Source organism: Aureobasidium melanogenum (assembly GCF_000721775.1).
Source record: "Aureobasidium melanogenum CBS 110374 unplaced genomic scaffold scaffold_2, whole genome shotgun sequence".
Taxonomy (NCBI): Eukaryota; Fungi; Ascomycota; class Dothideomycetes; order Dothideales; family Saccotheciaceae; genus Aureobasidium; species Aureobasidium melanogenum.
In genome coordinates this window covers 60547-86340 of record NW_024470054.1, presented here as the reverse complement: position 1 = coordinate 86340, position 25794 = coordinate 60547, and the positions used below count along the sequence as shown (strand labels likewise).

The following is a 25794-nucleotide window of genomic DNA, read 5'->3' as shown; positions in this document are numbered from 1 at the left end:
CATCATCCTATCACTCTCAGAACCCCACGTGTGCTGTACATCATGTACATCTGACAGTACACACGGCCCGCCTCGCCGTCTGCCGTCAACACAGCCTTGTTTGGAGACAGCTGATCTCTCTCACTTCGCAGTCTGTCTAGATCAAAGCAGTTCGCAGCAGTTTGCACATGACACCATGAGCTTCGCTATGCGAAGAAGCAGGTGATCTATAGTTCATGCACACTTGGGCTCGGCCCGCTCCCACCTCTCCATTTACCCAGGCTATCACGGTAGACCACTTTGCACCCGCATGAACTTTCGGTCTCATGACTCTTGTAGTGTTGCTGACTCGGGAAGAATGCCTGACAAGCATCGAGATACTATCACGATATCTTGTTGTGAACATGCATACCGACATTCACCTACCGGCGTAAACAGAGGCACATTCACCGAAACTTTCCGAGCTTATAAACACTCCTGCTCTGGGCTATTGTTGAAGCTTGATCACTAAACATGTCACAAGCACTACTGGTGGTCCAACAACACACGTCTGGCTGCTCTGAACCGGTCTTGCGAAAGAGACCTCGTCTCACCAGTGATATCACTCTTTTTCATTCGTACAGCCCTACCACTCCCTCGTTAACTCTTGTCCGTTCGTGACTTCGATGCCCAACAACGTGGCAGACATTCACACGTGCTGCCCAAAAACGCCTTCATGCAACAGCGGCAGCGAAGCCCGACAAGCAACTAAGTGACCATGAAGGCGTCAGAGGATTAGCCGCCCCTAAGAATGTGACGGCTCTTGCTATTGGTTCGCTTAGCTTAAAGAGTACTCTTGTAATACCATCAAGTTATGCCCAAGCTTAAGTGACGGACTCGGAAGTCCGAATACCCATATCAAGACTCAACCGAAGGGGATTTGGATAATGGATAGACATGAATAGGAAGAATGGATTTCGTAGGCCGCGAGGCACTTAGAACAAAACAGAAACAAAAGCTATTACAAAGTTTCATCTAAAATACCCAGCCCAAAAAGGTAAACGAAAAAAAAAAAAAAAAAAAAAGAAAAAAGACACTTTTTTTCCCTCCATTCCTGAACCTGTCCCTCCAAGAACAAATAACAGATCAAAGCAGAAAAAGAAAGAAACAAAAAAGAAAGAAAGAAAGAAGGAGCAAAGCAGCAATGAGATTGTCCAGTCCAAAAGGGATTGAGAAGAGCCTGGTCCGTTTGCGCCATGCAGTCAGTTGCTGGGAGTTGGGAAGCAAAAAGGGGTATCTCTGCGCATATAAGATGTAAAGCCATGGTTGAGGAAGAAGAAATCCTTTTGCGCCTGTTGCTGTTGTTGTTGTTGAAAGTTGATGGGTCTGGCTGATGCGTTGGAGTTTTTGCCGACGTGGGTTTATGAGGTGTGTGTGTGTGTGTGAGGGTGTTGAACAAGTCGTGGCTTTTGATAGTTTTTGGAGGTCGATCTGGATCCTTGATCATTGTTGAAGGAGAAACGAAGGCCAAGAGTGTTGATGTGGCCAAAGGCTAGAGGTGGTCAGTCCATTGCCGCCATCACATCAACGACACACCCCGCTCAACACCTCTTCACAATTAGCATCGAATCTCAAACTCCAAAGTCTTATTCCGGTAGTCAGTTTCTCCGTCCTCTCCAGCTCTCTATCCCGTCCAAATATCGTCTCGACAAACTCTCTCCCGCTATTGTTCCCCATGTACAGTTTTCCCTCATTCCCTCTGTCCCTCTTCGCAGCTTTCAACATCTGTTTCTCGCAAATCTTCAGCAGTTTATTAAACCTCTCCCAAAGCCTCTCCCCGCTATCCAAGAAATCGTCGATGAGTTCGCGGTCATCGCGATGCCGAATTTTTGGAAGCGATTCCTCGGCGCGTTTGATTTTTCCTGCCAAGTGGATGAGGGAGAGCCAGAGATCGCCGGCCATTTCTGCAAAGGCGGTGCTGGGGCCGTGGAAAGCTACTGTCCAATCGTAGATCCATTTTCCGAGACTGTTTGCGTCGAAGACGCTGCCGAGAAGCAGGATGGGCTCTTCATTTGGATCCCAGTTTTTGAAGTTGTAGCCTGCAGGAATACCTGCTGCGCGGGCATCGCGATCGGTTGCTGTGGCGCGTTTTGGTGTTGGTGGTTGTTGGCGGGGTTTTGGAGGTGCAGAGTCGCGAGGAGGTGCTGAATGTCGAGGGGGCGCAGAGTAAGAAGCCGCTCTTTGTTTTCTTGGTTGCTGAGGTTCTGGCCTTGGCTGAGCAGATGTATGCTGGTAACAAGGATATTCATCAGCCTCGGAGTATTGCGGTGGAGGCGTGTGTTTACGCGGGTCGCGCGAGTATGCCGGCGGGACTTCGTCTTCGGTCACGTAGGTGTAGTACCGTCCATCCGAGTAGACATAGGTCGTTGATGCACGTCTAGACTCTGTCTTCCCTTGCCGAGTTTGGTATCGGTCACTCGAACTTACATGTTCAGGCTTGCGCGAATACCCAGCAGAGTAGCCGTAAGAAGTATCGGGATAATAGTATGATGTCGTCTTGGTCGAAGGATAAGAATAATCCTGTGTGGCCCGTCGAGCATGCTTGTGCGCCGATGTTTTTGGAGGAGCTGTCGTGTAATAGCGTGGTGAATAATATCCATAGCCAGGAGGCGGTGGTGTCGTAGAAGACGTGTGATATTCGTAACCCATGTTGCAATGAGGCGATCCAGTATAATATGAAGAATAAGGTGGATACATGGTTGAAGTGAAGAAGCAAAAATCAAGAAAAATGAAAAGTGATATCAAAAAGTCGTCGACGAGCAAGGAGATGATCAAACCAAGGAAAAGAAAAGTCCAGGTCGAATCTTATAGTCGAGTGTAGAAGCCAGACGACTCTTCTACCGTTGCTGCTGCTGCTGCTTCTGAACTCGAACGTTTGCTTGCTTCTTGTGTATCCAACATTTGGCTTCTTGCAAGTTTTTGAAGAGTGCGCGTGGTACGGATAGGAGAAGGTCGGTGTGTTTCCAGAATAAAAGAGTCCCTCGGCAGACGCGGATCGTTATTGTCGCGTCGTCGCAAGTTCGTCGCAAAGGATTAATATGACACGGGAGGCAGGCAGGGATTGGCTGCCAACGTTGCAAGTAGAAGAAAAGCAGGAAATAAGCAATCCGCCTTCGAGTAAAAGAGAACAAGATCGAGTAGAGAGCAGGATGGCTGGGATGCAAGAACCTCACCCAGCACAAAGCACACGAAAAGCAGTTGCGTGAACCGTTCCTCAAATCTCGCCAGGAGCGCGAATTTGTTGTGGCTGGACAAAATATGCGTCTGTGCGGGTGCCTCTTCCGTATCAAATCTTGATAGCCCTGTCCAGAGATATGCGTCTTGCTCTGTTTTCTGTCTTTGACGCGAAAACACAATGACAACAGCTGGTTTTGTCTTGTCGCAAAAATGCAGTCGACGAGTAAGAAAAAAGGGGTGATGATCGACTCTTGTTTCTCTAGCTGCTTTGGCCGAGTGGGAACCCTCGCGCATAAAAAGATGACAAGAAAGACGCAGCGCCGGCAGCATGCAGGCTTTCTCAGCCCAAAAATGCAAGAATTTGCCTAACCCTTGCATGTATTGCTCCTTTATTAATCCTCCCACACTAAATCCAATCCATGCCCACACATGCATCAGCTTAGTCCCGTCCTTGCGGCACCCACCGTCATCTTTTTTGATCCTGCCGAGAATACATGTGTGCTGAGAAAGAAATAGAAACGTCCCAATAACAGCTTTCTTCCGGTAGGTCGGGTTTGTGATGAGGGTACCACACAACCTCGAATCACACAAAGCGGATCACCTTCTGTGATGCTTTGCTTTCCTTGCTTTCCAATAGATGGCCAAAACCTCCCATGCTGCCTGGAATCATTTGCTTCGAATCCAGCACCAAATGACCCCCTGCGCGGGTAGCCGCAACAAGTTTCGTATCCTTCCTTGCTCAGAGGCAGAAAGCTGAAGGTAAACTCGCGTGCAGGCGATGAAGGACGCTGATGCAGCAGCATCCAGCGCCACAAAACCAGTTTGGTGACATCCCAATATGGCCGCCAGCGCATGTCTTTCCGTGAGTCTATTTGTTGCCCTTGGCTTGCATGCCCGACTTGCATGCCTACTTTTCCCTTCGATAAGCGTTTAGTTCATGCACACGCCCATTCCCAACACTGCAAAAAGATCTGGCCTCAACCCAGATCGAGTCTCTACAACTCCTATTCAATTTTATCTTGTCGTCAAAGCTCATGCTATGACATGAAGTTGTTTCCCGGGGGCGGAAGGGTCAACGGTCTGTCACAACGTGCACCAGCCCTGTTCTCCCCGTCCCCAAGGTTTCACCTTTCTTTAGACCTCTTTCGCTGTCTCTCGTGTGTGCGACTCTTTGACCAATTCACATTTTTCACCTAGACTGCGACCAGACCGCTCATCTCTACTTCGCTACACCGCCAACAACAACAGATGTTCGGTCTAACAACACAACTGGAGAAACAATGCACGCGACTGGTCGATTGTCTCGAGATCGGGCAGCAAGAAAAGAGGCTTCTCCTCTCAACTGATGAAACCCGTTGTTTGTGCATATGATACACAGCGCATTGCATATCACATCTCACCGGCGCGTGGGTACTGAAGACAGACCAATCCGAATTGTCCATTGATTGGATAGCCGGTACAATCAGTCCCGACTTCCCCTATCCATGCCACCGGGACGTTCACCATCCTCGCGTGCCGTGATTGGCGTTTTCTGTCCAGGGCTGCATGACACCAAGAGTATGCTCGGCTATTTGGCTTCAAGATATGCGTCTATGCCCAAGAAGATTTTGAAAGGACTGTCTATTGTCTGTTTGTTTGCCAACATTGCTTCAGACTCACCCCCAGCGAAGACGCCTGCAAAAGTCGGTGAGAAAACGTCGGTCAAGTCTCGACACGAGGCCGACAGGAAGGCAAACAAGAGTCAGAAAAGTATCGTTGCGTGAAACATAGAGAGATGTAGAAACTGCTGGATATCGTCAATTTTGTCGTACGGACGTATGCATGTGTCATGGTCTGAGGTCAATGCCGCCTCTTCCAGACCTTTCACAAAAGGGAGAGGGGTTTGAGCGTCTATTTTGAACAGGCAAGGGAGCTAAGTCGAGTCGCACGGGAGTAAGAGCGTTCATCCTCTGCTAAGCTTCTCACTGCATGCATGCGTGTATGCATGTTGGTCGGAGTCGCGAAGCGAGAATTGACTGGACGAGTTGAATGTGAACCAGGTAAAAGAGGGGTCGAGATGCAACTGCTGATCTCCAATCCTTCTAGTTCTTTGGATTCTTGGTGATTCCGACAGATTGGACCACAATCCTTTGTGATCGCGCAAACAAACACCGAGCGACGCATGGTATGTTGCAGGATGAAGTGTGTCTGTTGTAAGCGGTCTCTCAGCTTGTCAGCCTCGTGATAGCCATCGTAGAAGTCACAGAAATGACATGCATGAGATAAATTGCCAGAGGCTCGTGGTCGAGTTGCACAAGCCTCAGGCCTGATGTGGAATCACAAAAGATGTGTTGATCATCCTCTGGGAACAACTTTGCTTCATGCTAAGACAGGACACATGGTCGACGGTCCGCTCCTCATAAGAAACATGACCAGTCGGCGAAATCGATCAACTGCAGGAGACGGGTAGAGAACGTATCAGATGCAGAATGACGTGCATCAACTTTGGATGCCTTGATCCCTTCTTATGGTCATTGGCTTCCGAGTAAAGTTATTCTCAAACAAGATGCAAGACAGGGCGACCCCTTTTGCCCTTGCATAAGAGAAGGATGGCGCCGCTTTTGACATGTCGCTTCTCATGCGAAAAGACTCTTTGAGCGAGTTCAAAAGCATCAATATTCCGTAAGGGTATACGCATACATGGTTCATTTCATCATAAATCATCAAATCTCGTCACAGCTTTGTCCTTCCCTCATCCGTGGTGCGTCTAACCGGCAGGCGCGGGACGATCCTTGATGGATCGCTGGGACCTTGATCTGCCTGGTTTGTGACAGAGACAGAAGCGGGTTGAACAGCCTGCAGGCGTGCGTTTGTCAACCAGCCGACCTGTCGCATGAGAGCGCTGAGCTGAGCGCCCTGGTAGGCCAGTTCGTCCTTGAGGCGCATGTTCTCATTCAGCAGCATCATGCTTAGCCTGGTGTCGACCTCATGAATAGTGTTTGCTTGGCGCGAGACTTCTTCCCGCAGATTCTCATGCAGAGAGAGGAGGTGCTGGGTTGGCGAGGCGTGAGGTTGGAAGTCTTGGAAGTCTGGCAGTTCAAAGTCTGCGACGTTGTTGGGGAAATACAAGGGTTCTTCTCGCGGGGCAGGGGCTCTCTTGTCCTGATGTGACAAGTTCTTGTATTCGGACAAGTCTTGTTGTAGGCTTTGTAACTTCTTCTCAAGCAGCTGACGAGCTTGGTCTTGTTCGTCTTGACGTTGTTGCTGAGCTGAGAGGTATGGAGCGAGTTTCGCCAGCGAACACATGATAGCGTGACTCGAAAGGTGCTTGCGCTTGGTGCTGAAGGGGCAGCCGAATTGTCGAGCGGGACAGGCAGCATTGGTCTCGGGGCAGTGGTTGGCGAGGTGGGTTTGCTGGTAGCGGTAGGGTATTGAGGCGGCGCAGGACGGGCAGGGAACGTCGTGATCGGCACATACGGTCTGCCAGTGTGACTGTGAGGCGCATGTCAGCGATTGCGAGTGCAGTAGAGGTAGAGTCAATCTACTTGAAGGTCCTGGACGGTCATGGACTGGCGGCAAGCGAGGCAGGAGACAGGCTGATGCACACAATGCGCGGCGTCTTTTCGGCGGACTTTCTTGTCGCATTCGTCGTCTGGACAGTCAATCAAGGTGTAGTCGCAGTAGATGTTGATGTGGTCGACTAAGTGGCCTCTCTTGACTTGTTTGTCGCATCCCTCGGGCTGATTGGGGCACTTGACGACGAGGTCATCCAGAATGTTGAGCAGAAGCTTAGAAGCTGAGCCAGAGCCGATCAAGCGTCCAGGACAGCGACAAGCAGGACAAGTGCCCGAATACTGGTTCCAGCTGGTTGTGTAGTCGAGGCAGTCGCGGCAGAAATGGTGGTCGCAATCGGCTACAACAACCGGGTTGACAAAGGCGCTCCGGCAGATCGGGCACATCAGATTGCTGTCATACGCCGACACATAGTCGAGTGCTCGAAAGTCGACGACTCTTTCCTCCATCTTGAATTCTCACATGGACTGATTGATTGATTACATTCAAAGAGGAAGGAACAAAACATTCGGTTCAAGGGAATCTGGAACTGGAAGGTGCCTCCTGCAGCCACCACCCCGGCTTTGGCGCGCTTGCCGGCCCCGCTTTTGGCGCCTGCTTGCCGCTGCCGCTGCCGATCCAGAATTTGCCGTTCTCATCAAGGTGAACCATATAATTCCGAACCAATTGACCATTCCCGCCATATCAAGCATCACTTCTTCTGCTTCTTGAGCATCTCCTCCACCTCCTCTCTGGTCGCGGGCATCAGTGCACTCGGTGGCGGCGAGTTCTTGCTCTTGAACTCATCCGACATCTCAGCCATTGTGACCCACTCAACACCCTCATGCTTGTTGATATGTTCAATAATCCTCTCGTGCATCAACAGCACATGTGGCCTTCCACTGACATCAGGATGAATCGTCATGGGGAACACAAACTCATCGTGCTCGCGGTAGAAGTAGTCAAAGTGATCCATCCAGAGTTGTTCGACGTCTCTTGCGCTGACCCAGCCATGGCTGTTTGCTGCTTTCTTGATGAACATCATTGGTGGTAGGTCGTCAATGTACCAGTTGGCGGGAATCTCGACAATGCCTGTATCTTCACCCTTGACTAAAGGCTTCATCCACTCTTCTGCTTTTTTGCTGTAGTCGATCTTGGTCCATGAGTCACCTGTGTATCGCGATGTCAGTCTCGTCTTCAAATGCTCCCCAGCGTCGAAAAGCATACCTGTGCGCAACCAGTACATCTGACAATCCTCGTGACTCATAGAGTGATCATACTCAATACCATACGAAAGCAACAACTCGGCTCCTTCCTTGCTGGTCTCCCACCACGGAGCCACACTACCCTTGGGAGGCTTGCCGCAAAACTCTGTCAACATCTTGTACGTCTTGTCCAGCACATCGCGTTGCTGATCAATCGTCATATCCGCTGGATTCTCATGACTGTATCCATGCAGTCCAATTTCATGACCTTTGTCTCTGATTGCTGCGCAGTCTTCGGGGAATGTCTCGAGTGTGTGGCCGGGAATGAACCATGTTGCTTTGATCTTGTACTTGTCGAACAGTTTAAGTAGGCGTTGAACGCCGACTGTGCCGGCAAAAATTCCTGTTGCGATGGTCAGATAAGCTAAACGCAGAGGTCGAAGAACAGGCGGGCGACGCACCTCTACTAATGTCGCTGGTCGAGTCTTCGCCGCCGTATGAGCCTAGCCATCCTGCGACAGCATCAATGTCGACGCCTGAAAGCTCTAGTCAGCGACACTCATCCACCAGCCTTCAAATCAGCAAGACACACCATAGCTAACCAAAACTCTCTTCTTGCCCATATCTGCTAGGTATTTGTATATTGTGTCAAAGTAGTGGTCGCAACGCAGCAAGAAAGTCAACAAGCGGCAGACGCAGGTCCCCAAATAAACACCCTTCACAACTCGCCGAGGTTATTCTATTGCTAATAATTTGTTTCGAAGCTCGATAAGAGAGAGCAGCAATCTTGGAAATCACCAAGTGAGGGGCAGAGTGGTTTATCTGCGTCATGCCAATGCCCCACTCCATCACGGCGGGGTAGAAACAAGGGTCTGGCGAAGTGGTAGAGGCCCACTATTTGGGGTAAGTACCCCGAACTTGTTCCTAGCTTGTGGAACGGTTCAAGAGATGCTTCTGCGTGTATGTTCACTGCGATCATCTGAAGGGGAACTCTGCACATGTTAGGAGCGAGATTAGCATGTTAGCATGCTGGTAACAACATAGAGGAATGGATTGGATCGCTGTAAGGACGACCCTGCTCAATTCTATACCTTCAGGAAGTCATTGACTGGTTGCGTTTCCATAAGAATCAAACATGACTTATAGTTATTGGATGTATTGCTGGCCACATGGCTGAGATCCCTGACTGTATGCTGATAGGGTTGTTCTTCTGGTCCTCAGAATGGATCAACATCGACTCCTCACCATCGAAATCATGCAAGCATCAAGAAAGTTATTGATCGATCTAGGGCTCGATGTATGCTTTGACCTAGCTGAAAGATGATCACCTAGTAGCACAAAACAGAGCTCGCATCGAACCCTTACAGTATTGGGAGCGATCAATCAGTTGCTAAGAAGACATAACCCAGCGGCACGTTTTTCCATGGTATACACTTAGCCGACCATTGCCGAGCTTTTCCCGGCATGACATCTGTCAACAGCTACGGATACGTGGGCACAGCTACAAGACAACACACGGCATCCTCACCTGTGAATGACCCATTGTCACAAAACTCTGGTCAACATTCCAAGGTGAGGTGGACTTCACTAGCTGCAATCCCATCAGCTTGCATGTATGGCCAATTTCGATGAGATGGCGCTGGAAGGTGCTTCGACCTTTCTTCGGTTGTTGATATTGGCAACCAATTCGATCCTCGACCCTGGCTCTTACGATGGCGAAGTGACGCTGCACCGAGTGTCGCCTTTCGAATGTCTTTACGACTTGACAGCCAGAATTGTCGACATCATGCACTTCCTGTGGTACAGCGGTCATGATGTCGATGGTGGGATCATATTCTTCGTTGCGCAAAGCTACCTGCCTCTGCGACTGGCATTGAATATTCCCAGTATCTTACACGCTTATAAGGTCTGGAGACTGGAAGATGCATATTGGTCAAAAGTCTTCACTGCATCATACTTGCTCTGTTGGGTGTTTGCGAAGATTTATCCGATGCGCTCACAGCAACTCACAGTGGCCGAGTCAGACCGCATCCGTCGCAAGGTTACCAATCCCGTCTTTTTCGGCCTCTCACACTGTCTTGTATGCTTTGCTGTATTCAGCGATGGGCTTGAAGCTGCTCTCTGGTCATGGTTCGGTGTCTTGGTCATCGCTGGCTTTGCGCTCGCTGTCCGACCAACGCCTCCTCAGATCAACCCTCAAAGGAACCCAGCCTTCGAGACCATCCTCCAGGTGTTCTTTCATCTTCTGTGTCTCGCAATCTTCTGGTTGTTCGAGTACTCACCCAGCTCATTGAGTCTCAAACTCCAAGATTCAGCTTGGCGTGAGAGTCGGATGCTTATGATCATGGCAGTCCTTCAATTTGATGCGGCTATGGTCTTTCTTGTCGCTGCAAGAGCTGACAGGTGGTTAATGGTGAGGTTTGCATTGGTAGGCGCGAGCCTGGTCGGTATGGCGTATGTACATTACATTGAGCTTTTCACCCTGACGCAAGGCACAAAAGCTTTGCTTAGAGGGGAGAAGCCATTAGATCGAACATCGTAATGACTGCTTGTAGAGATCAATTGGTGCAAGAGCCCGCATTGTCACTTGCCATCCTGCAATAGATTCCTACTTGTCAAATGACTACTGCTACTAATGCTTCTCTTTTTCAACGGATTTGAATTGATCCATGTGCACAAGATCAGAAAGTGCACCGAAGGATGAACTGCTTCAATCAGCTTGTTGATCTACCATGTCATGCCACAATCCCACCCCACGCCCAGCCCCGCATACAGACAGCGTTGAAGGATTCACGGCCATCAATCCGCCAAGCGTCACCGGAAAAAATGACTCGACATTACCCGCTATAGTGGTATACTAGCATATCATTCCTGTGTAGGTCGGTTCAAACGCTTGGCCATAACGTAAGAATAGGTCGTGTGCTTAAAGACTTAACCTTGGCAGCTGGGCATTGCCTCATCCTACAGGATGATGGTTGATTTCTTCCAAGTTATATCCGTCTTGATGCCGCGATTAGGAGTGCCTATTCTGCTTGACTATGTGAGATTTCGGAAACTTCTAAACACCTAGACACCTTAGACGGCAACCAAGAATGTATCTTCTAGCATCTATTGCAGCAGCCTTTCTGGTTTTGGGGGCACTTCCTACAGTAGTCACTGCTCAGAGTAGCATATACGGGTTCGTCTTGACAATAATACCTTCTCAAGACTGAACATCACTGACCCCATCCAAGCGCAAACCTCACACTGCGTTTCTTTCCAGAAAGCCAAACCGGGAAATGTGGTTACAGCAATTCGAGCGAAGCTCTCACATTCACAACGGAGAGTATTCCCTTGAAAGGGCTGGGACATTGCTTCAACCTCGCAGACATCTTCGGAGGCAACTCATCCCAAGGCTTCGTCAACCAAACAGCAAACCTCGGTTGGGCAAGTGGATACACCGGTGAACCGGGCCAAGCAGGAATCCACTGGCAAGTCCTCAACAAAAACAATTTCAACGCCCAAACAAATTATTCCAGTATCTTGTATCACCAGCATAATCCAGTTGGGTCTGATCAGCAGAATGGGCCAGGCACGTATGCTCCGCGGACGGTGTTCTTGTATCCAGGCGAGGGATGTACGGAACTCCCTGAACAAAGCAAAGAGTTGCTTCCTTGGTATGGACTAAATTGTTGGACTGAGACTGAGGGTGTTTGTGATTCTCTGCCGTATAAGATTGCGAGTTTCAGTATGCAGGCTGAGGATGAGCAACATGGCAAGTGCTGGGTTTTTGCAGAGATGGGTGGCGCGGCTGGATTGAACATCGGGTTCTATGCCATGGTGTATTTGGTCGTTGGTACGGTTGTGGCAATGTGGATCGTCGTGTAGGTGTTGTAGATGTTTTACCTCATCGAAGTAGTGCCGTTCATTATCTAGCATCATGGTTGTTGCTACTATCAAGCGCAAAACTCTGCTGTCTCGCCGTCATCTTCTGACGAAACAAAATCCCAAACGTCAATACCGAGCCTGCCCTAACTAGCAATGGTCTACCATCCATCCCCTCATGCACTGTTACTTCTGACCCCTCTGGCGAGAGGCAAACATTATGGCGTCGAGGCAAATACCTCCCCGGATGCCAAAAATTCCTCACCGCAGAGTTCAGCAACATAGTCGTAGCCTCAAAGACTTAGAAATACCTTTCATAGCGAAGAAGTGGTGTCAATCGTTTCATCGACCGAAGGTCTTCAATAGCAAGTCTGACGTTCCCAACGTGTTCGATGAAGCGGTATATGCAGCGAACAAGGATCAAAAACATACTCAAGCAGAGAACAGCAAGGGGTGTTTTGACGTTCCTGCTGTGGATGTTGGAGTTGACACACTTGCGGTAGAATAAGCTGGCGAGAAGGAAGCAAACTGTAATGACGGCAAGTTGGAAGGCGGTTGATGCTTTGGTTAATTGACCTCCTAGTTTTTGGGTGCTTGGCGGCGATGAAGGATTGGAGGTAAATGCGACTCCTAAGCCATTGAGAGCTTCGACTACGATGACAAGGGCACCGAATAGCGACATGATACGATGGGGCGGAAACGGTGCGCAGTATGGAACACAGTAAAGCACTCGTCCGAGGACGTGGTAATTGGCTAACTCAAGCAATGGACTGTATACATTTATTTAGCATGGACTTTCAGTAGAGAAGATGAAGGTATACTGACGGGCAGATATATATCATGACCTGACTGACAATAAAGGTTCGAAGGAGAGTATAGATAGTTGAAAGCGCCGTATTCTCGAAGTGCGTAACCGACAGTGTAAAATACAGCACATAAGGGTTGTAGTCCGATCATTCTCCATGCAATGTAGTGACTAGCGACGGAAGTCAGATCTGCCATGATCATACGTTAGATCGACTCACATGCATTGCCAGATATGGCCGGCCGCTGAGATCCCAAACAGCACTGCGAAGATCGCTGGTGCAACTTTGTTGGGTGCATATACGTAAAGACTGTACAGAACTACATCTTGTCAGTGACATAGAAATAGGTGGCAATGGTTGGAATCATACCCGATCATGTTGGGCAGGACAACAATGTGACATGCAAAAGACGTGGTAAACAAATGTGTTTGTTCGGCATAATATGGATGTTGTTGAAATATGGACCTGTATCTACATGTCGATTGCAAGGCACCAAGATTCTTATGATTGGTGTGGCCAAACGCGCGGCGAGCCCGACACATTGGTAGTCCAAGACTTAATGCTTCCTAAGCCTCGGATCTTAAATCCTTCGCAGCATTCGGTCGTTGCGAAAGCAATTTCTCATCGGCCTGTTTCCACACCCTCTATCTTAACCTTCAAGCGGACTTGAATAGGTCGACAGGCAGACCCCGTTTCCACTTATCTCCTTCAGTATATGTCATGTTACGTGCTGCTGCAAGCATTTCCTCAATATCTTTGTACATGTCGTAACTGCAGATATGGTCAATACTCGAAGACCACGGTCGTCAACGCTGAGGATGAAACTTACGCATTCATTTCTTCAATTGTCAGCTTCTTGCCCTCATCGTCAACCTTGTAGTTCGAGATGTTTGTGTTACTGGAGAAGCCTGGAGTGACATTAGTCGATTGTGCCTTGAGAAAGAGAACTAGACTTACCGATTCGCTCGTTGATATTCTGAGCAGCCTTCGCAGCAGCAGCTTGGACTCTGGTCGCTCGTGGCAGGCGGACTTTCTCGTATACTTGTAGGGTCTGAGCGATGTTACCGTCGAAGTATGAAGGACTGAAAAGTATGCCGAGAGCTGCTGCATCTTCGATGGCCATACAGGCTCCTTGGCTCTGATGGGGCATCATCTATTGGTCATTAGCTATATTTCAACACTGTACAATATGTAGGATTGCCATACTGGATGAGCCGCATCGCCGAGTAGACAGATCTGACCGCGCGTGATGAATTCGTAAGGTTCGCTGGCACTTCGGTCAGCATGGTTGGAAGTTTGTCTCGTCTGAATAATCACTTACTGCACCCACAAACGCCAGGGTTGGATGTCCTTGCCGATGGCGAGATGTGCTTTGACTTGAGGGTCGAGATTCGGGTAAGGACTGAGAAGCTCTTCGACGGGTCGGTCCTCGCCACCCCACGTTTGGTTCACATAGTCGCCCATACTGCGTGGGAAGAAACAGTAGTAGGAGAGCAGCTTACCACCATTACACGGTGAGAGCACAATTTTGTCCCACTTTCCTTCTTGGCCGCCCCAGTATTCCAGAGCGCTGTTCTGAGAGTAGTCCACGAGACCATGGCGTACGGCTTCGTCAGTGTCGACATTACAGTGCAAGCAGCTTGAGTCAGATGGTCGTTTCACTGGGTTCAAGCCAATGATTTTTCTGACGACGGATCCAATGCCGTCAGCTCCAATAATCACATCGTGTTGTGCAGAAGCGCCATTGGTGAAAGTGATTGTGCCAGTGTCGAAATCAATGTCTTTGCACTACGACATCAGTCAGTCTCGGAGATACCCGTTTGATTTCATGAATACTCACAGGATGATTGACGACTAATTTGGCAGGAGTTCCGGCCTTCTCTTCTTGCAGAGCTGTATCTTTCAACATGCGATGCATGTATTGGCGATGGAACATGTTGTAGACATAGCCCCATCGCTTCTCATAGTCGTCCAGATCGTAGACACTGACAGGCTCTCCAGTCTTCCAGTCGCGATTGATAAGCTTCTGCAACACCACGGGATCTCCTTTGGCCACATCGACTTCCCATTCGTGCAACCAACGAGTTCCATTGGCAGCACAGGACACAGATGCACCGACTTCTCCTGCGAAATCGTTTCGCTCGTAGATGGTTACATCATGGCCAGCGCGGCGCATTGCGATAGCCACGGACATACCACCAATACCGCCTCCCACAACTCCGACGTTGAGACGTCTCCATCCTGATTGAGGAGAATCCATGATGAGCTTGATAATGTGCGTTATAGATTCGAAGTGAAACACTTGTCCAAAAATGCCAGTCAAGTGAAGTAAAGTCGAAAGATGAATTGATTCCAAGCAGTACTTACGTTGACGAAAGTACCATGATATAAGAAAAGTAGTTGACTACCCTTTATCGGGAGCATATCGGTTGCCTACTCAGATGGAACTAAGCGCATCGAGACATTCTCCAAACAATCACATTACTGTTTCAACCACTGCTCTTGTCGGAAGGTTGACAGAAGATGAGTTGACGGCGGCCCGACACTTGCCGACATTGACGTGTGGGGTGAGAGCGCTCGTACTTGGCTCGTGATAGGCACGACACCAGTTCCGCTAGGATCTGCTGCGTAGGTAGTTGCAAGTATGCAACCCCTCATACGCGTTATTGTTGTTCCGTTGTTCATCCAAGACCATCTGTAGTATGCTGAACACGATGAACGACGGGACTCGCACTGGCAGCGGCTGAGCGGACCGCCTCTGGATAACCCTTAGCCGACAGTGCGGGGAATGTTGATCTCCTCCGCGTGGCTCAAACTCCAAGACGAGCCGCAGCGATAGGTGAGGGGGCAGTGAGTCCTTATCGGCAACCGGAGTTTACAGCATTAGAATCAGTAAGGGTCCTTATCGGGACCTGCTACTCCGTAGATAGGGCCCTAGCCAACGCTTTAGAACTCTTATATCCCCGCATATTCGTGATTCGAGCTGCTGTGTTACTCCCAGCATATATCGGTCATTCATTTTATACCTCAAGAAAACAATTTTTGCATAGATCCCTTTTGTACTACAGCATGTCACAAATCGACGACATCACGGAATCCTACGATCTCGTCGTAGTAGGTTCAGGTAGGTCCATACGTGATCGCCTCGCGTTGAGGTAAACGAAGCGAAGAGTCTGAAGCTAACGCTTCTTGATACAGGCTGGTTTGGTCTCGCTGCTGCTCGAGCATACATCCAAAACCACCCACATGAGAAGATTGCTGTACTAGAGAGCAATGAGACTGTGGGTGGCACCTGGTCCAAAGCCAGACTTTATCCAGGACTCAAATCCAACAACATGCTTGGAAGTTATGAATACCCCGACTTCCCAATGGATTCTAAAGTCTATGGCGTCAAGCCAGGTGGCCATATTCCTGGAGCAGTATTGAACCGCTATCTGACAGATTTCGCTCGACACTTTGGAGTTCTAGAACGTCTTCAATTCCAAACCACGGTTATCCAGGTCGAGCCGACTCCATCAGATGGTTGGAGGCTTACAGCACAAACACCGAAAGGCCAGAAAGTCGTTGAGACGAAAAGATTGATCCTGGCAACTGGGCTGACGTCGACTCCCAACATGCCTGTCTACGCTGGTTCGGAACAGTTCAACAAGCCTTTCTTCCATGCCAAAGACTTCTGCACTATGGCACCCAAGCTGAAAGATGTCAAGAATGCTGTTGTCGTCGGCGGTGCGAAATCTGCCTACGATGTGGCTTATGCAATGGTAGAAACCGGCTCGACAGTGGATCTCATCATTCGTCCCAACGGTCACGGCCCGGTTTGGATCACGCCTCGATATGTCACACCTCTAAAGAAGCGTATCGACACGATTCTCAACGTCAGATTCATGACTTGGTTCAGTCCTTGTCCTTGGGGTAGCGAAGATGGTTATGCCGGCCCCCGTAATTTCCTACACAGCACAATTCTTGGTCGATTCATCGTCAGGACTTTTTGGAAAGTCCTGGGAGGCGATGTCCTGACAGCGAACCAATACGAGTCGCATCCCGAATTGCAAAAACTCCAGCCCTGGCATCCTGTGTTCTGGATCGGAAGTGGATTGAGCATCCTAAACTATGATACTCCTTTGTTCGACATGGTGAAACAAGGAAAAATTCGGGTCCATGTGGAGAATATTGATCATCTCGAACCTGGTAAGGTTGTACTCGATTCCGGAAAAATGCTAGACGCAGATGCTTTGATCTGCTCGACTGGATGGAAGAAGGAGTCAACAATCAAGTTCAAGGGCGTAGAGGCCGATGATCTGAGTTTGAGACTTTCCGAGGAAGAACAAGCCTTGGTCAACGCTCAGTTCGACAAGAAGGTGCTGGATATGTTCCCTATCCTGGCTCAACAGCCACAGCTCAGATTCGAACCCCCACCAGCCAATCCTCTGCGTAACTATCGCTTCATGGTACCATCAGCTTATCTCGAGAAGCGAAACTTGGCTTATGCAGGCATGATCTCCTCCGTCAGTACAGCGATATGTGCGGCTACCCAGGGCATGTGGATCTCTGCTCACTTCGACAACAAGCTCGATCGTGTGGCCAGGACAAGAGAAGAAGTCATTCAAGAAGTCATGCTGCACACTCAGTGGGGCAAATGGCGATACCCTTGTGGATATGGTGCTAGTCTTCCTGACTTTGTGTTTGAGGGCATTCCGTATGTCGACATGCTGCTGAAAGATCTGGGAGTCAGGAACCATCGCAAGGATTCTCTCTTTGCAGAACTGACTTCTCCGTATACCCCTCAGGATTATGCAGGAGTCTACGACGAGTGGTCTGACAAGCATCCCCTAGTGAAGTAAATGTATATAGTCAATAATTCCATTCTCAACTTATATCCGTGCTACTCCACTTCCAAGCGTTCATCCTTTCCGATACCTCATGCTGTTCCTGCTACCAACCATCGTGTTGACCTTGCATGTTGACGACTCATGTCAATTCTCCCCGAGTCAGCTCGCGTGTCAGACCAATGGTTGTCTGTGCACATCGGGACTGGTGCTTGGACCAAAACAAAGAAGGCCGTTCTAGCTTTGGAGACGTGCTTTAGAAGCCCTGCAAGAATTCGGCAACCATGTGGATCATATAGACATCATTGCAGAACTCCACCGTCACACAAAAAGCTCATCTGTGGCTAGAAGTCACACTATCAACTCCGAACGTTTGCAGCTTCAAACCATCTTTTGTTGATTTTCAAATATCTAGTCATCGTGGCTAATCACTCCATCAATTGTTCCGGCATGCAGACCACCGGTGATTTGGATATCAGCAGCAGTCGTGTGCCTAGATGCATCGCTAAGGAGGTAGACGATAGCAGGTGTCAAATCATTCTGAGTGCTGAGTTGGCGAAGTGGTGGAGCCAGCCACATCTGATCTCCTTCTCGCTTACTCTTCGATGCGCGAACATTTCTAGTCATTTCTGAATCCACGAAACCTGGCGAGATGGTGTTTACGCGAATGCTGTTTTTGGCCAGTTCCACAGCCAATGCTTTGGCTAGCATCAAGACACCACCCTTCGAGGCGTTGTAGGCTGCCATGCGATAGCCTGGCAAGCCAATGTGGGAAGATTGTGAGGCGATCATGACAATGCTGCCCTTGGTACCCTGCTTGATAATTTGCTTGGCTACAAGCTGTACCATAAAGAATGTTCCTCGAACCTGTACGCGTTAGTGTACTGTCCATACTTCAGATTTTCGAAATGTCGAAGTAACTCACATTAATCTCTTGAATCCTTGTGAATTCCTCCCAAGTTTGGTCCACAAAAGGCTTGTCTATAGCGATACCAGCTGCTGGCACGCAACCATCAATCGTGCCCAGCGTCTCGAGAGCTTTGGCAAATGAGTCGTTGAGGCTGTCCTGCTTGGTCACATCCGTCTGGATATAGATAGTCTTGGTGCCGTATTTCGAGCTCAAGGTCGCAAATTCGTCGATAGGTTTTGCTTGGATGTCCAGAACAGCAACATTGCCGCCCATCTCACAGATAGCTCGTGTTGCTGCAAAACCAATGCCTTGTGCTCCGCCGGTGACAATGTAATTACGTCCCTTCAACTCGAACATGGGGCGCACGTCTTCAAGCTTGTCTGTCATTTTGTCGTGGGAATGTGGTTACCAGAGACGCGCGATTGGAGTGAAGGGGATATGTTCAATGTGTAGGGGAAACAAAGGATTGAGCACGCTTTTACGAAAGATCACAGCTTCCGACGGAGTCGAAGCTGTGGAGTCTTGATAGCTGTCTTTTCAGGGTCCAGCAACCCCGCCACTTTCCGTCGTAAATGCACCTTCCGATATGACTCGGTCCGAAGGGTCTTGATCGACACTCCCGATGCACAGTACCCGGGTTCGTACTCAATCAATTCGTAAACCTGTAACGATAGGAAGCGACGGGCCTCTGAAGATCATGCGTACATTTCCAATATGGTGAAAATGCCTCAGATCATCAGTGATTACTTATCTGGAAGTCTAATCGTGCCAAAGGTAGCCTATCAAGCCGAGCCGAGGTCCTGAACCAGGGTTCAGGCAGGGCTTGGCAATTGCGGGGTCTTGGGGCCGATAGCGGGAGCCACACCACGACTTGTCGAAGGTGCGCGGGCCGCGCACTTATCGCGAGGAGATAGGCGGATGAGGTAAGTCTATCAGAGGGTTGATCTGACCTCGACCTTCCGAAACTCCAAGTGATTGGTGAACGTCACGACTGTCGGCGTATACATATGTCTTCAAAGCACACGACTGTATATTGAGTACAAAAAGAGAAATCGTGGTTCAATCAGGTCAAGCAATCAATCAATCAGTACAAATCTCTCTCAAATTGAGATATCAATCACGATCACAACACTCCCTTGAACTCAAACTGCACAACTATGACAGCCGTCGAAGTCAATGGCACAAGCATGCCTTCAACTTCAAGCCAACAACAAACATCTAGCATGATTATCCAGCTCCCACTCACAAGGCCGGGCAAAGGACCAGGCCTCCTATTGCTTGTCGATAGTCCTTCAGCGTCCCAGATCACAAGCAATAACCATCTTGACCCCTGCCCACGTCTGAAATGGGCTGAAGAGGGTTATCTCGTGGCAGAGTTGATGGTCTCGGGTGAGAGTGATTTCGCCTCGGACTTCTCCAATACTATCTCCGCCTTGCAAGTACATCCCGCCAACGATGGCAAGCAAGGGCTTGGTCTCATTTGTATGTATTTCAAGCAAAGATACTTTGAATCATAGCCGTAGACTAATTATCTGCTGCAGCTTGTCTCAACACGAAGAATGGTGCAAAGGTCTCGAGCTTCATTGATAAAGCAGCCGAGATTTCTGCGGTTGTGTCTTATGGAGAAGGTCACCCAGTTCTATCTTCAAAGCCACATCTTGCCCATGTGGCAGGCCAAGCACCAGCCGCTCCAGCCCAGGAACCGAACAAGATGTATACCTATCCAATGGCCGGTCCATTCTTTGTGCTGCCATCGCACTCAGCCTTTGACTCATCCTCAGCCGCCGTCTCTCACACCCGCTCATTGACTTTTCTGAAATCTTCGCTCGGCGGACCTTTCTTCGATCTCGAAGCTATCTGGGACGAGCATACTCGTTACGAGTTCGAAACACGTGCAGTAGAGAAGACCATGGCCACGATGGTTCAAGAACCTTATGTCAACCATGTCCCAACTTTGACTGGTGGTATTGGCAGAGTCAAACTTACTGACTTTTACCGAAACCACTTTATCTTCAACAACCCTGATGACACGGCATTGGAGCTTGTTAGCAGGACTGTAGGCATTGACAGAGTGATTGATGAGTTCATCTTCAACTTTACTCACGATAAAGTTATCGATTGGCTGTAAGTTGACTTTGCAACAAGGCACTTCTATGTACATGGCTGACAGATGTTGAAAATCAGGTTGCCAGGTGTTCCTCCAACAGGCAGAAAAGTTCGCGTGCCGTTTACAGGAGTTGTCAACATTCGAGGCGACAAGCTCTACCATGAGCATATTTGGTGGGACCAGGCGAGCGTTCTGATACAGCTGGGACTACTTCCCGAGTATCTCACTTTTCCTTACGCTGTAGATGGGAAGATGCCAGCTCCAGGAAAGCGCTTTGAGTATAGGGTTCCTGCTACTGGAGCAGATACGGCATTGAAGTTGACGAACGAGAATTCGGTGGAGTCTAATCTCATGTTTGATTACAAGGTGCGGGAGGTAGATGATAAGTAAAATGTCTATATCGCAATCAAGTATTGTTTCTGCGAACATGAATGCAAATAAACGGGAACGTCTTCAGAGTATTTGACAAACTTGTATTCGCCACTTATCAGCTACAAGCACAAGACACTGAAAGCCATCATCTTCAAGATGCGTTATTCCGCATCACATCTAAAGATAAGACGCTGAATACCACAATTCCAAAGATTCGTTATCGTACATCACATTTTTGAAGCGAAGAGAGGAAGAAACCCTTCATCATTTTTCGACATCTTGATATTTCATATCGATCCAAAGAACATCCCCAAAGGCTCAACATTAGCACTAAAGTCCGTAGGAATCCCAAACGACGCATCGCTTCCTGCTTCAAAGTTAAAGATCATATCCAAATCGTCAGGTATCTGTGGACCCAAAGGATCAATCATATCCGAAAGATCGTAATTGAAGTTCGTCGACGAAAACTCCATCATCTGTGTATCCGCAGATTCGTTTGTTGCTTGATCGGATTCAAATGTCAATATTTGACTGACAAATGGTTGGTTTGCTGCGCGGCGCTTTCGGGAGAGTTCGTCTCGGTGCGCATTAATGGCATCGGAGAAGGAACTCAAGATCTCGTAGTACTCTTCAGCTTGAGGACTGAGGTCGGAGAGTTTTCTGAGGACGTTGCGGACTTCAGAGAAGGCTTCTTCGATGTCTCTTCGCACGGCGTCGTCTACGTATATTGCGAATCCGAGCACGAGTCCTGCTGCAAACATCCAGGCCCTGTTGGGGTCAGTTTCAAGATCTTGTGGAATTTTGGATAAAGATTGGTGACTGACTTGAGCATGCACATGTTGCATAGAAGCAGATCAGCTCTCAAGGCCTCGTGAGTCATCTTGCCCATGAATATGGCGGAATCGACGCAGACCTCGGCGAGTCTTGCTTCAGCATTGACCTGCTTGTTCTGCATGCCGCCCTTCTTGTGAAGTTTTGACATCGAGTGACGAATGAGAAAAGGTCTCGTTGCCAACATGACAGCGAAATAGTATACGCAAGCAACATGTATCCTTCCAATGGCCAGCTCACGGTCCTGCGGAAGTAGTATGTTGTCGTTACATTCGAACTTTCGTAGTTGGGGTGGGAGACCTCGGTTCCACTCACTCAGCCGCTGGAGGAATGATTCTGCAGACGTGACATCCAGATCTCCGTTTTGAGTGAGGTTGTTAACCATGTCGCCAATCATTGCACATTCGTCGTGGACTGCCTCGAATGCCAAGCTCTCAGTAGAGCTCTCTGAAGGGGTCGAAGTCGAGAACTCGAGTTTGCTTGTTGGTGAAGAGGATAAGCGGCCGAGAATGGAGGTTACTAGGAGATCCAGGATGCAAAGGCTTTTCCATGTGCGTGACCTTCGGGGACAGAGGTTAGAATATATGGTCGGTCGGAGTGAGAATTCAGTTGATGGACACACCTTCGATCTTGGTCTTCCTCATCAAAGCATCGGTGTCTCGGAGCCACATGCAGACCAAGTGCAGATGCAGCTTTAGACGCGACGCCGATGTACATAAAAGCTGCGTTCCTCTGACAAGCGCCAAGCATATAGAATGCCATCAGCAGGAATATTCGAACCATATTGATGCTTGGATCCTGGAGCATGCCTTCGAAGGCCGCCTTCTGAGCCATCGCGAAGTATTTGGCCGCAATCTGCAGATCACTCTGATTCAAACCTCTGCACTGCGCGCCGATCGCAATGACGAGGTTTATCGCTGCGTTGTCTTCACGATAACTTTTCGAGCTCACGTCATTGACATTGGACATGATAAACATCATCTCTTCGCGAGTGTAGAGATGAAGGATTCCGTTTGTCTACCACTATATCAGTGCAAGTCCGTTTGCACCAAACATTCCAAAACTCACAGCTGCGAAGAAGCAATCGATTAATGATCTTTCCTCGGCTTGTTCACTGCCTGGTGAAGCTTGGAGTCGACCAGTAAGGTCACCAGCTTCCAGCATGACATTCTCGCGCGCATATTCGGTAAAAGAGTTCGGACCCATTTGCCATTTGAGGACTCTTCTCAGGAAATGCAGAAAAGATAGTGACGCAATCTTGCCCACGAATACTATGCGTGGGTTAGCCATCATTGAGCATTCGTTCTCAGATCACAAATGCGAACCTCTCTCGCCCTTGGAGTTGAGCAACATGCGGCTCTCGGGAACCTGGGGTCCAGGAGGCTCTTTGTTTGTGTCGTTGGGGCTAGCTCCGGGTGTCAAACATTGATCCACGCGTATCGGCTCTGCCGCCACTTCGGTGGTCGGTGATGTATGTTGCGCTTCTGTTGAGGCGACGGTGCGAGGAGATCCATTGCGTTGCGAGGTGCCTGGTGCAGGCTCATCATTGTCATAAGAGCACGAGGAAGCCCGCCGCCTCCGCACACATGTCGAGCACGGATGATGCGAGTCGCATCGCTTCTTTAATGCCTTGCACGAAGCACAAGCCCTGTATGCTCGTTGTCGATTCTCCGGTCGGATTTTCGGTCGAGGCATGATGATTCGCAAGAACAGATCAAGAGTGTTAGAAAAGAGTTAGAGTATGTCAGATAGGCAAGATATCTTGAGCGTGTCGAGCACACGAGACTTGGCTCTATCAGGGAAACTCGCAAAGGCGGGGGATAAGGGTCACGAGTTCACCTTCCGAGAGGAGTAGCTTTCCTTCCGAAACCTTAGATAAGGATTGACATCTATCTAGTATCGCCACTGTAATGCCTCTCCAATAGGGACCACAGAGATTGTCAGTGAAATTATGTTAGGTCGAAGTTCTTGATGCTCACTCTCATACCTGTGCGTCTGGAATGAGACCGGTTCCACTTCTTGAGTGTCAGTTGCTTTTGGCTCAATGGCGTATGCGTATGCACTAACGCATGGACAAAAACGAATATTGAAACTCATGATACAATCAACAACTTCGGAGCTGCTGAACTTGAAGCTAAGTCATGATATCTGAACTAGCCTCTGACTCGGGAAGCTTCTTGAAATTTATCCTTGTTGTAGCATCTAGACTTTTGGTCGTCGCTCATGTTCTGAAACTCGTCAGCAGGAGAACCCTGGCATGTTCCGGATCTGCTTGGCATTGCTCTATGACGTTGCAGGGTCCACGTGTTCTTGTCATTGCCTTGACATTAAATATAAAGAACCATTGGCATTGACTATCAGGGTTGACTGCCAATTCCAACAATGACAGAGACAGATCCGCTCAAGACTTTGAGAGAGGCTTTCACTCCGGATGTCCTAAACTCGGTACACGACTTCTGGTTCTCTCATCTGTCGGATCCAAGTCATACCGTCGTTCCCAGCATAGAAGACCTGAATGTCTGGTTTGTGGACAAAAGCGATGATTACGACGACGATTGCCGGTATGCTTTGACTCGTCGAGAGCGACCGCACTTGCCAGCAGCCGACTGAAAATTCTAATGCAAAGCTTTACAGCAAAAAATTTGGCTCCATCCTCGATCTGATAGCCTCGCAACAAGCCAGCGCGCAACACATCCTCACAGCTGCAAATCCAAACACAACGCTCGAGTGGATGTCACTGATTATCCTCCTCGACCAAATGCCGCGAAATTGCTATCGCGGAATGGAAGCCGCAAAAGTGACGAGGATCTTCGACCCTTTGGCTCGTACAATTGCGCTTAGAGCAAGGGAGCTGGGTATGCATCAGGATCGAGTAGTGCGGTTTCGATTGGGATACAGACTTTGGTTCTTCATGCCTATGGAACACGCAGAGGATTTGGAAATGCAGGAACTCATGGTCGAGGAGCAGAAACAAAGGTTCAAGGATATGGATTTGTTGATGAAAGGTGAATTCGACACAGAAGACGATGTTGCGAAGTCTTTGCGTACATGTGTGCTGGAGAGGAAGAAAGACTTTGAGGTCTGCAGATCAGTACTTCAAAAGGCGGTCGATGAGCACTACGACGCCATCAAACGATTTGGACGATTTCCTTACAGGAACGTGGCTCTGGGGAGAAGCTCTACCACAGATGAGCAGGGTTTTCTTGATGCTATGAGTCAAAACATCGGCTAGAAACCACAACGCTGTTGATGGCTGGAACGGTATCTCTCGTTACACATGTTATTCAAACTAGACTGGTTGTACCATCCTCATGAATTTAGACAAGATCTTCCGACACTATGAGATTATGCCGTCTCTGTAATCCGCGCGAGTTCCTTATGTATTGCGCAGTTCATCTTTGGATATTGCCATCGTGGTACCGACCAAAAAAAGAACAGATAAACTCAGCAAGATCCCAGGAACTTCATATATCTGCTGTTCTGCAGTCGCAGGATCTGACGCTCACTACCGCATCGGATAGCCACAACCCGCAACATCGCTGCGGCTACGATCTCTAGCATCGCCACGGAGTAATTAACAAGAAACCATGTGATGTCGCGCGTCCATCCACAATCGTCACCCAGCTGCCGCGCAACTCCTGCATGAGATAGTCCAGATAAGAAGAAGACGATCAATGGGACCAAGGCTCGATATGCGAGAGATCTTCGAGGAAAGCGAAGGATATTTCGAGACAGATATGATCCAAAGTTCATGTACGGACGCACGACCAAACCATGCCAGAAGCGGCTCCAAAAGCGATTGATTGTATAGGCCTGGGCAAGGGTTCCGAACAACGGAGGCCAATTTTCAGGTTGATCGAAGCCTATGACTGATACGCAGATGATCGATAATGCTGAGTGTATTCCATCAAGAAACGCGAAAGTACTCCAGGCCCAGTAGACTGCCCACACCGCTCGCATGAGAATCTCACGCAAAGATATCGGGGGTTTGTCTACGGTACGAAAGAACCACAATCGGCGGACGAAGATCTCGTGTACGGGGTTGAATTCATCCAGCTGAATCGGCAGAAATGCGTTTGGAAAGACGCGTGGCAATATATGGCTGGAAAACAATATATAGGCAACGATTTTCCCGAAACGCCAAAAG

General features: G+C 49.0%; 12 protein-coding genes across 12 annotated transcripts; 5 read left to right on the top strand and 7 right to left on the bottom strand.

The window, feature by feature from the left end:
* Window positions 1-1560: 1560 nt before the first annotated feature.
* M437DRAFT_16283 (uncharacterized protein) lies at window positions 1561-2226 on the bottom strand (the record flags this gene model as incomplete). Its single annotated transcript, XM_041018855.1, has 1 exon — window positions 1561-2226. A coding segment is annotated over one exon (666 nt), but the record flags the coding sequence as incomplete, so codon positions are not given.
* Window positions 2227-6030: 3804 nt separating this feature from the next.
* Window positions 6031-7178, bottom strand: M437DRAFT_14152 (uncharacterized protein; the record flags this gene model as incomplete). The annotated part of the gene is made up of 2 exons (XM_041018747.1): window positions 6031-6666; window positions 6720-7178. Coding segments are annotated over 2 exons (1095 nt in total), but the record flags the coding sequence as incomplete, so codon positions are not given.
* A 260-nt stretch (window positions 7179-7438) lies between these two features.
* M437DRAFT_71811 (polysaccharide deacetylase) lies at window positions 7439-8554 on the bottom strand (the record flags this gene model as incomplete). Its single annotated transcript, XM_041025739.1, has 4 exons — window positions 7439-7896; window positions 7954-8334; window positions 8393-8467; window positions 8524-8554. The coding sequence occupies 4 exons, from the start codon at window positions 8552-8554 to the stop codon at window positions 7439-7441; spliced, it is 945 nt and encodes a 314-aa protein (XP_040883214.1).
* Window positions 8555-9395: 841 nt separating this feature from the next.
* On the top strand, window positions 9396-10473 carry M437DRAFT_62417 (uncharacterized protein; the record flags this gene model as incomplete). The annotated part of the gene is made up of 2 exons (XM_041024072.1): window positions 9396-9503; window positions 9538-10473. The coding sequence occupies 2 exons, from the start codon at window positions 9396-9398 to the stop codon at window positions 10471-10473; spliced, it is 1044 nt and encodes a 347-aa protein (XP_040883213.1).
* A 695-nt stretch (window positions 10474-11168) lies between these two features.
* On the top strand, window positions 11169-11798 carry M437DRAFT_38978 (uncharacterized protein; the record flags this gene model as incomplete). The annotated part of the gene is made up of 1 exon (XM_041019924.1): window positions 11169-11798. A coding segment is annotated over one exon (630 nt), but the record flags the coding sequence as incomplete, so codon positions are not given.
* Window positions 11799-11838: 40 nt separating this feature from the next.
* Window positions 11839-13143, bottom strand: M437DRAFT_71810 (uncharacterized protein; the record flags this gene model as incomplete). The annotated part of the gene is made up of 5 exons (XM_041025738.1): window positions 11839-12055; window positions 12107-12565; window positions 12646-12771; window positions 12821-12920; window positions 13077-13143. The coding sequence occupies 5 exons, from the start codon at window positions 13141-13143 to the stop codon at window positions 11839-11841; spliced, it is 969 nt and encodes a 322-aa protein (XP_040883211.1).
* A 114-nt stretch (window positions 13144-13257) lies between these two features.
* Window positions 13258-14861, bottom strand: M437DRAFT_80690 (salicylate hydroxylase; the record flags this gene model as incomplete). The annotated part of the gene is made up of 6 exons (XM_041027397.1): window positions 13258-13372; window positions 13431-13509; window positions 13559-13754; window positions 13808-13868; window positions 13923-14389; window positions 14442-14861. The coding sequence occupies 6 exons, from the start codon at window positions 14859-14861 to the stop codon at window positions 13258-13260; spliced, it is 1338 nt and encodes a 445-aa protein (XP_040883210.1).
* Window positions 14862-15670: 809 nt separating this feature from the next.
* Window positions 15671-17442, top strand: M437DRAFT_39366 (putative dimethylaniline monooxygenase; the record flags this gene model as incomplete). The annotated part of the gene is made up of 2 exons (XM_041019998.1): window positions 15671-15725; window positions 15800-17442. The coding sequence occupies 2 exons, from the start codon at window positions 15671-15673 to the stop codon at window positions 17440-17442; spliced, it is 1698 nt and encodes a 565-aa protein (XP_040883209.1).
* Window positions 17443-17838: 396 nt separating this feature from the next.
* M437DRAFT_39955 (NAD(P)-binding protein) lies at window positions 17839-18724 on the bottom strand (the record flags this gene model as incomplete). The annotated part of the gene is made up of 2 exons (XM_041020105.1): window positions 17839-18294; window positions 18353-18724. 2 exons carry the CDS (start codon window positions 18722-18724, stop codon window positions 17839-17841), a joined length of 828 nt encoding a protein of 275 aa, XP_040883208.1.
* Window positions 18725-19560: 836 nt separating this feature from the next.
* On the top strand, window positions 19561-20834 carry M437DRAFT_39447 (NTF2-like protein; the record flags this gene model as incomplete). Its single annotated transcript, XM_041020014.1, has 3 exons — window positions 19561-19819; window positions 19879-20461; window positions 20522-20834. The coding sequence occupies 3 exons, from the start codon at window positions 19561-19563 to the stop codon at window positions 20832-20834; spliced, it is 1155 nt and encodes a 384-aa protein (XP_040883207.1).
* Window positions 20835-21103: 269 nt separating this feature from the next.
* On the bottom strand, window positions 21104-23342 carry M437DRAFT_40146 (uncharacterized protein; the record flags this gene model as incomplete). The annotated part of the gene is made up of 4 exons (XM_041020134.1): window positions 21104-21584; window positions 21641-22207; window positions 22270-22664; window positions 23145-23342. 4 exons carry the CDS (start codon window positions 23340-23342, stop codon window positions 21104-21106), a joined length of 1641 nt encoding a protein of 546 aa, XP_040883206.1.
* Window positions 23343-24029: 687 nt separating this feature from the next.
* M437DRAFT_62410 (DUF924-domain-containing protein) lies at window positions 24030-24879 on the top strand (the record flags this gene model as incomplete). Its single annotated transcript, XM_041024071.1, has 2 exons — window positions 24030-24208; window positions 24282-24879. 2 exons carry the CDS (start codon window positions 24030-24032, stop codon window positions 24877-24879), a joined length of 777 nt encoding a protein of 258 aa, XP_040883205.1.
* Between the last annotated feature and the right edge of the window lie 915 nt (window positions 24880-25794).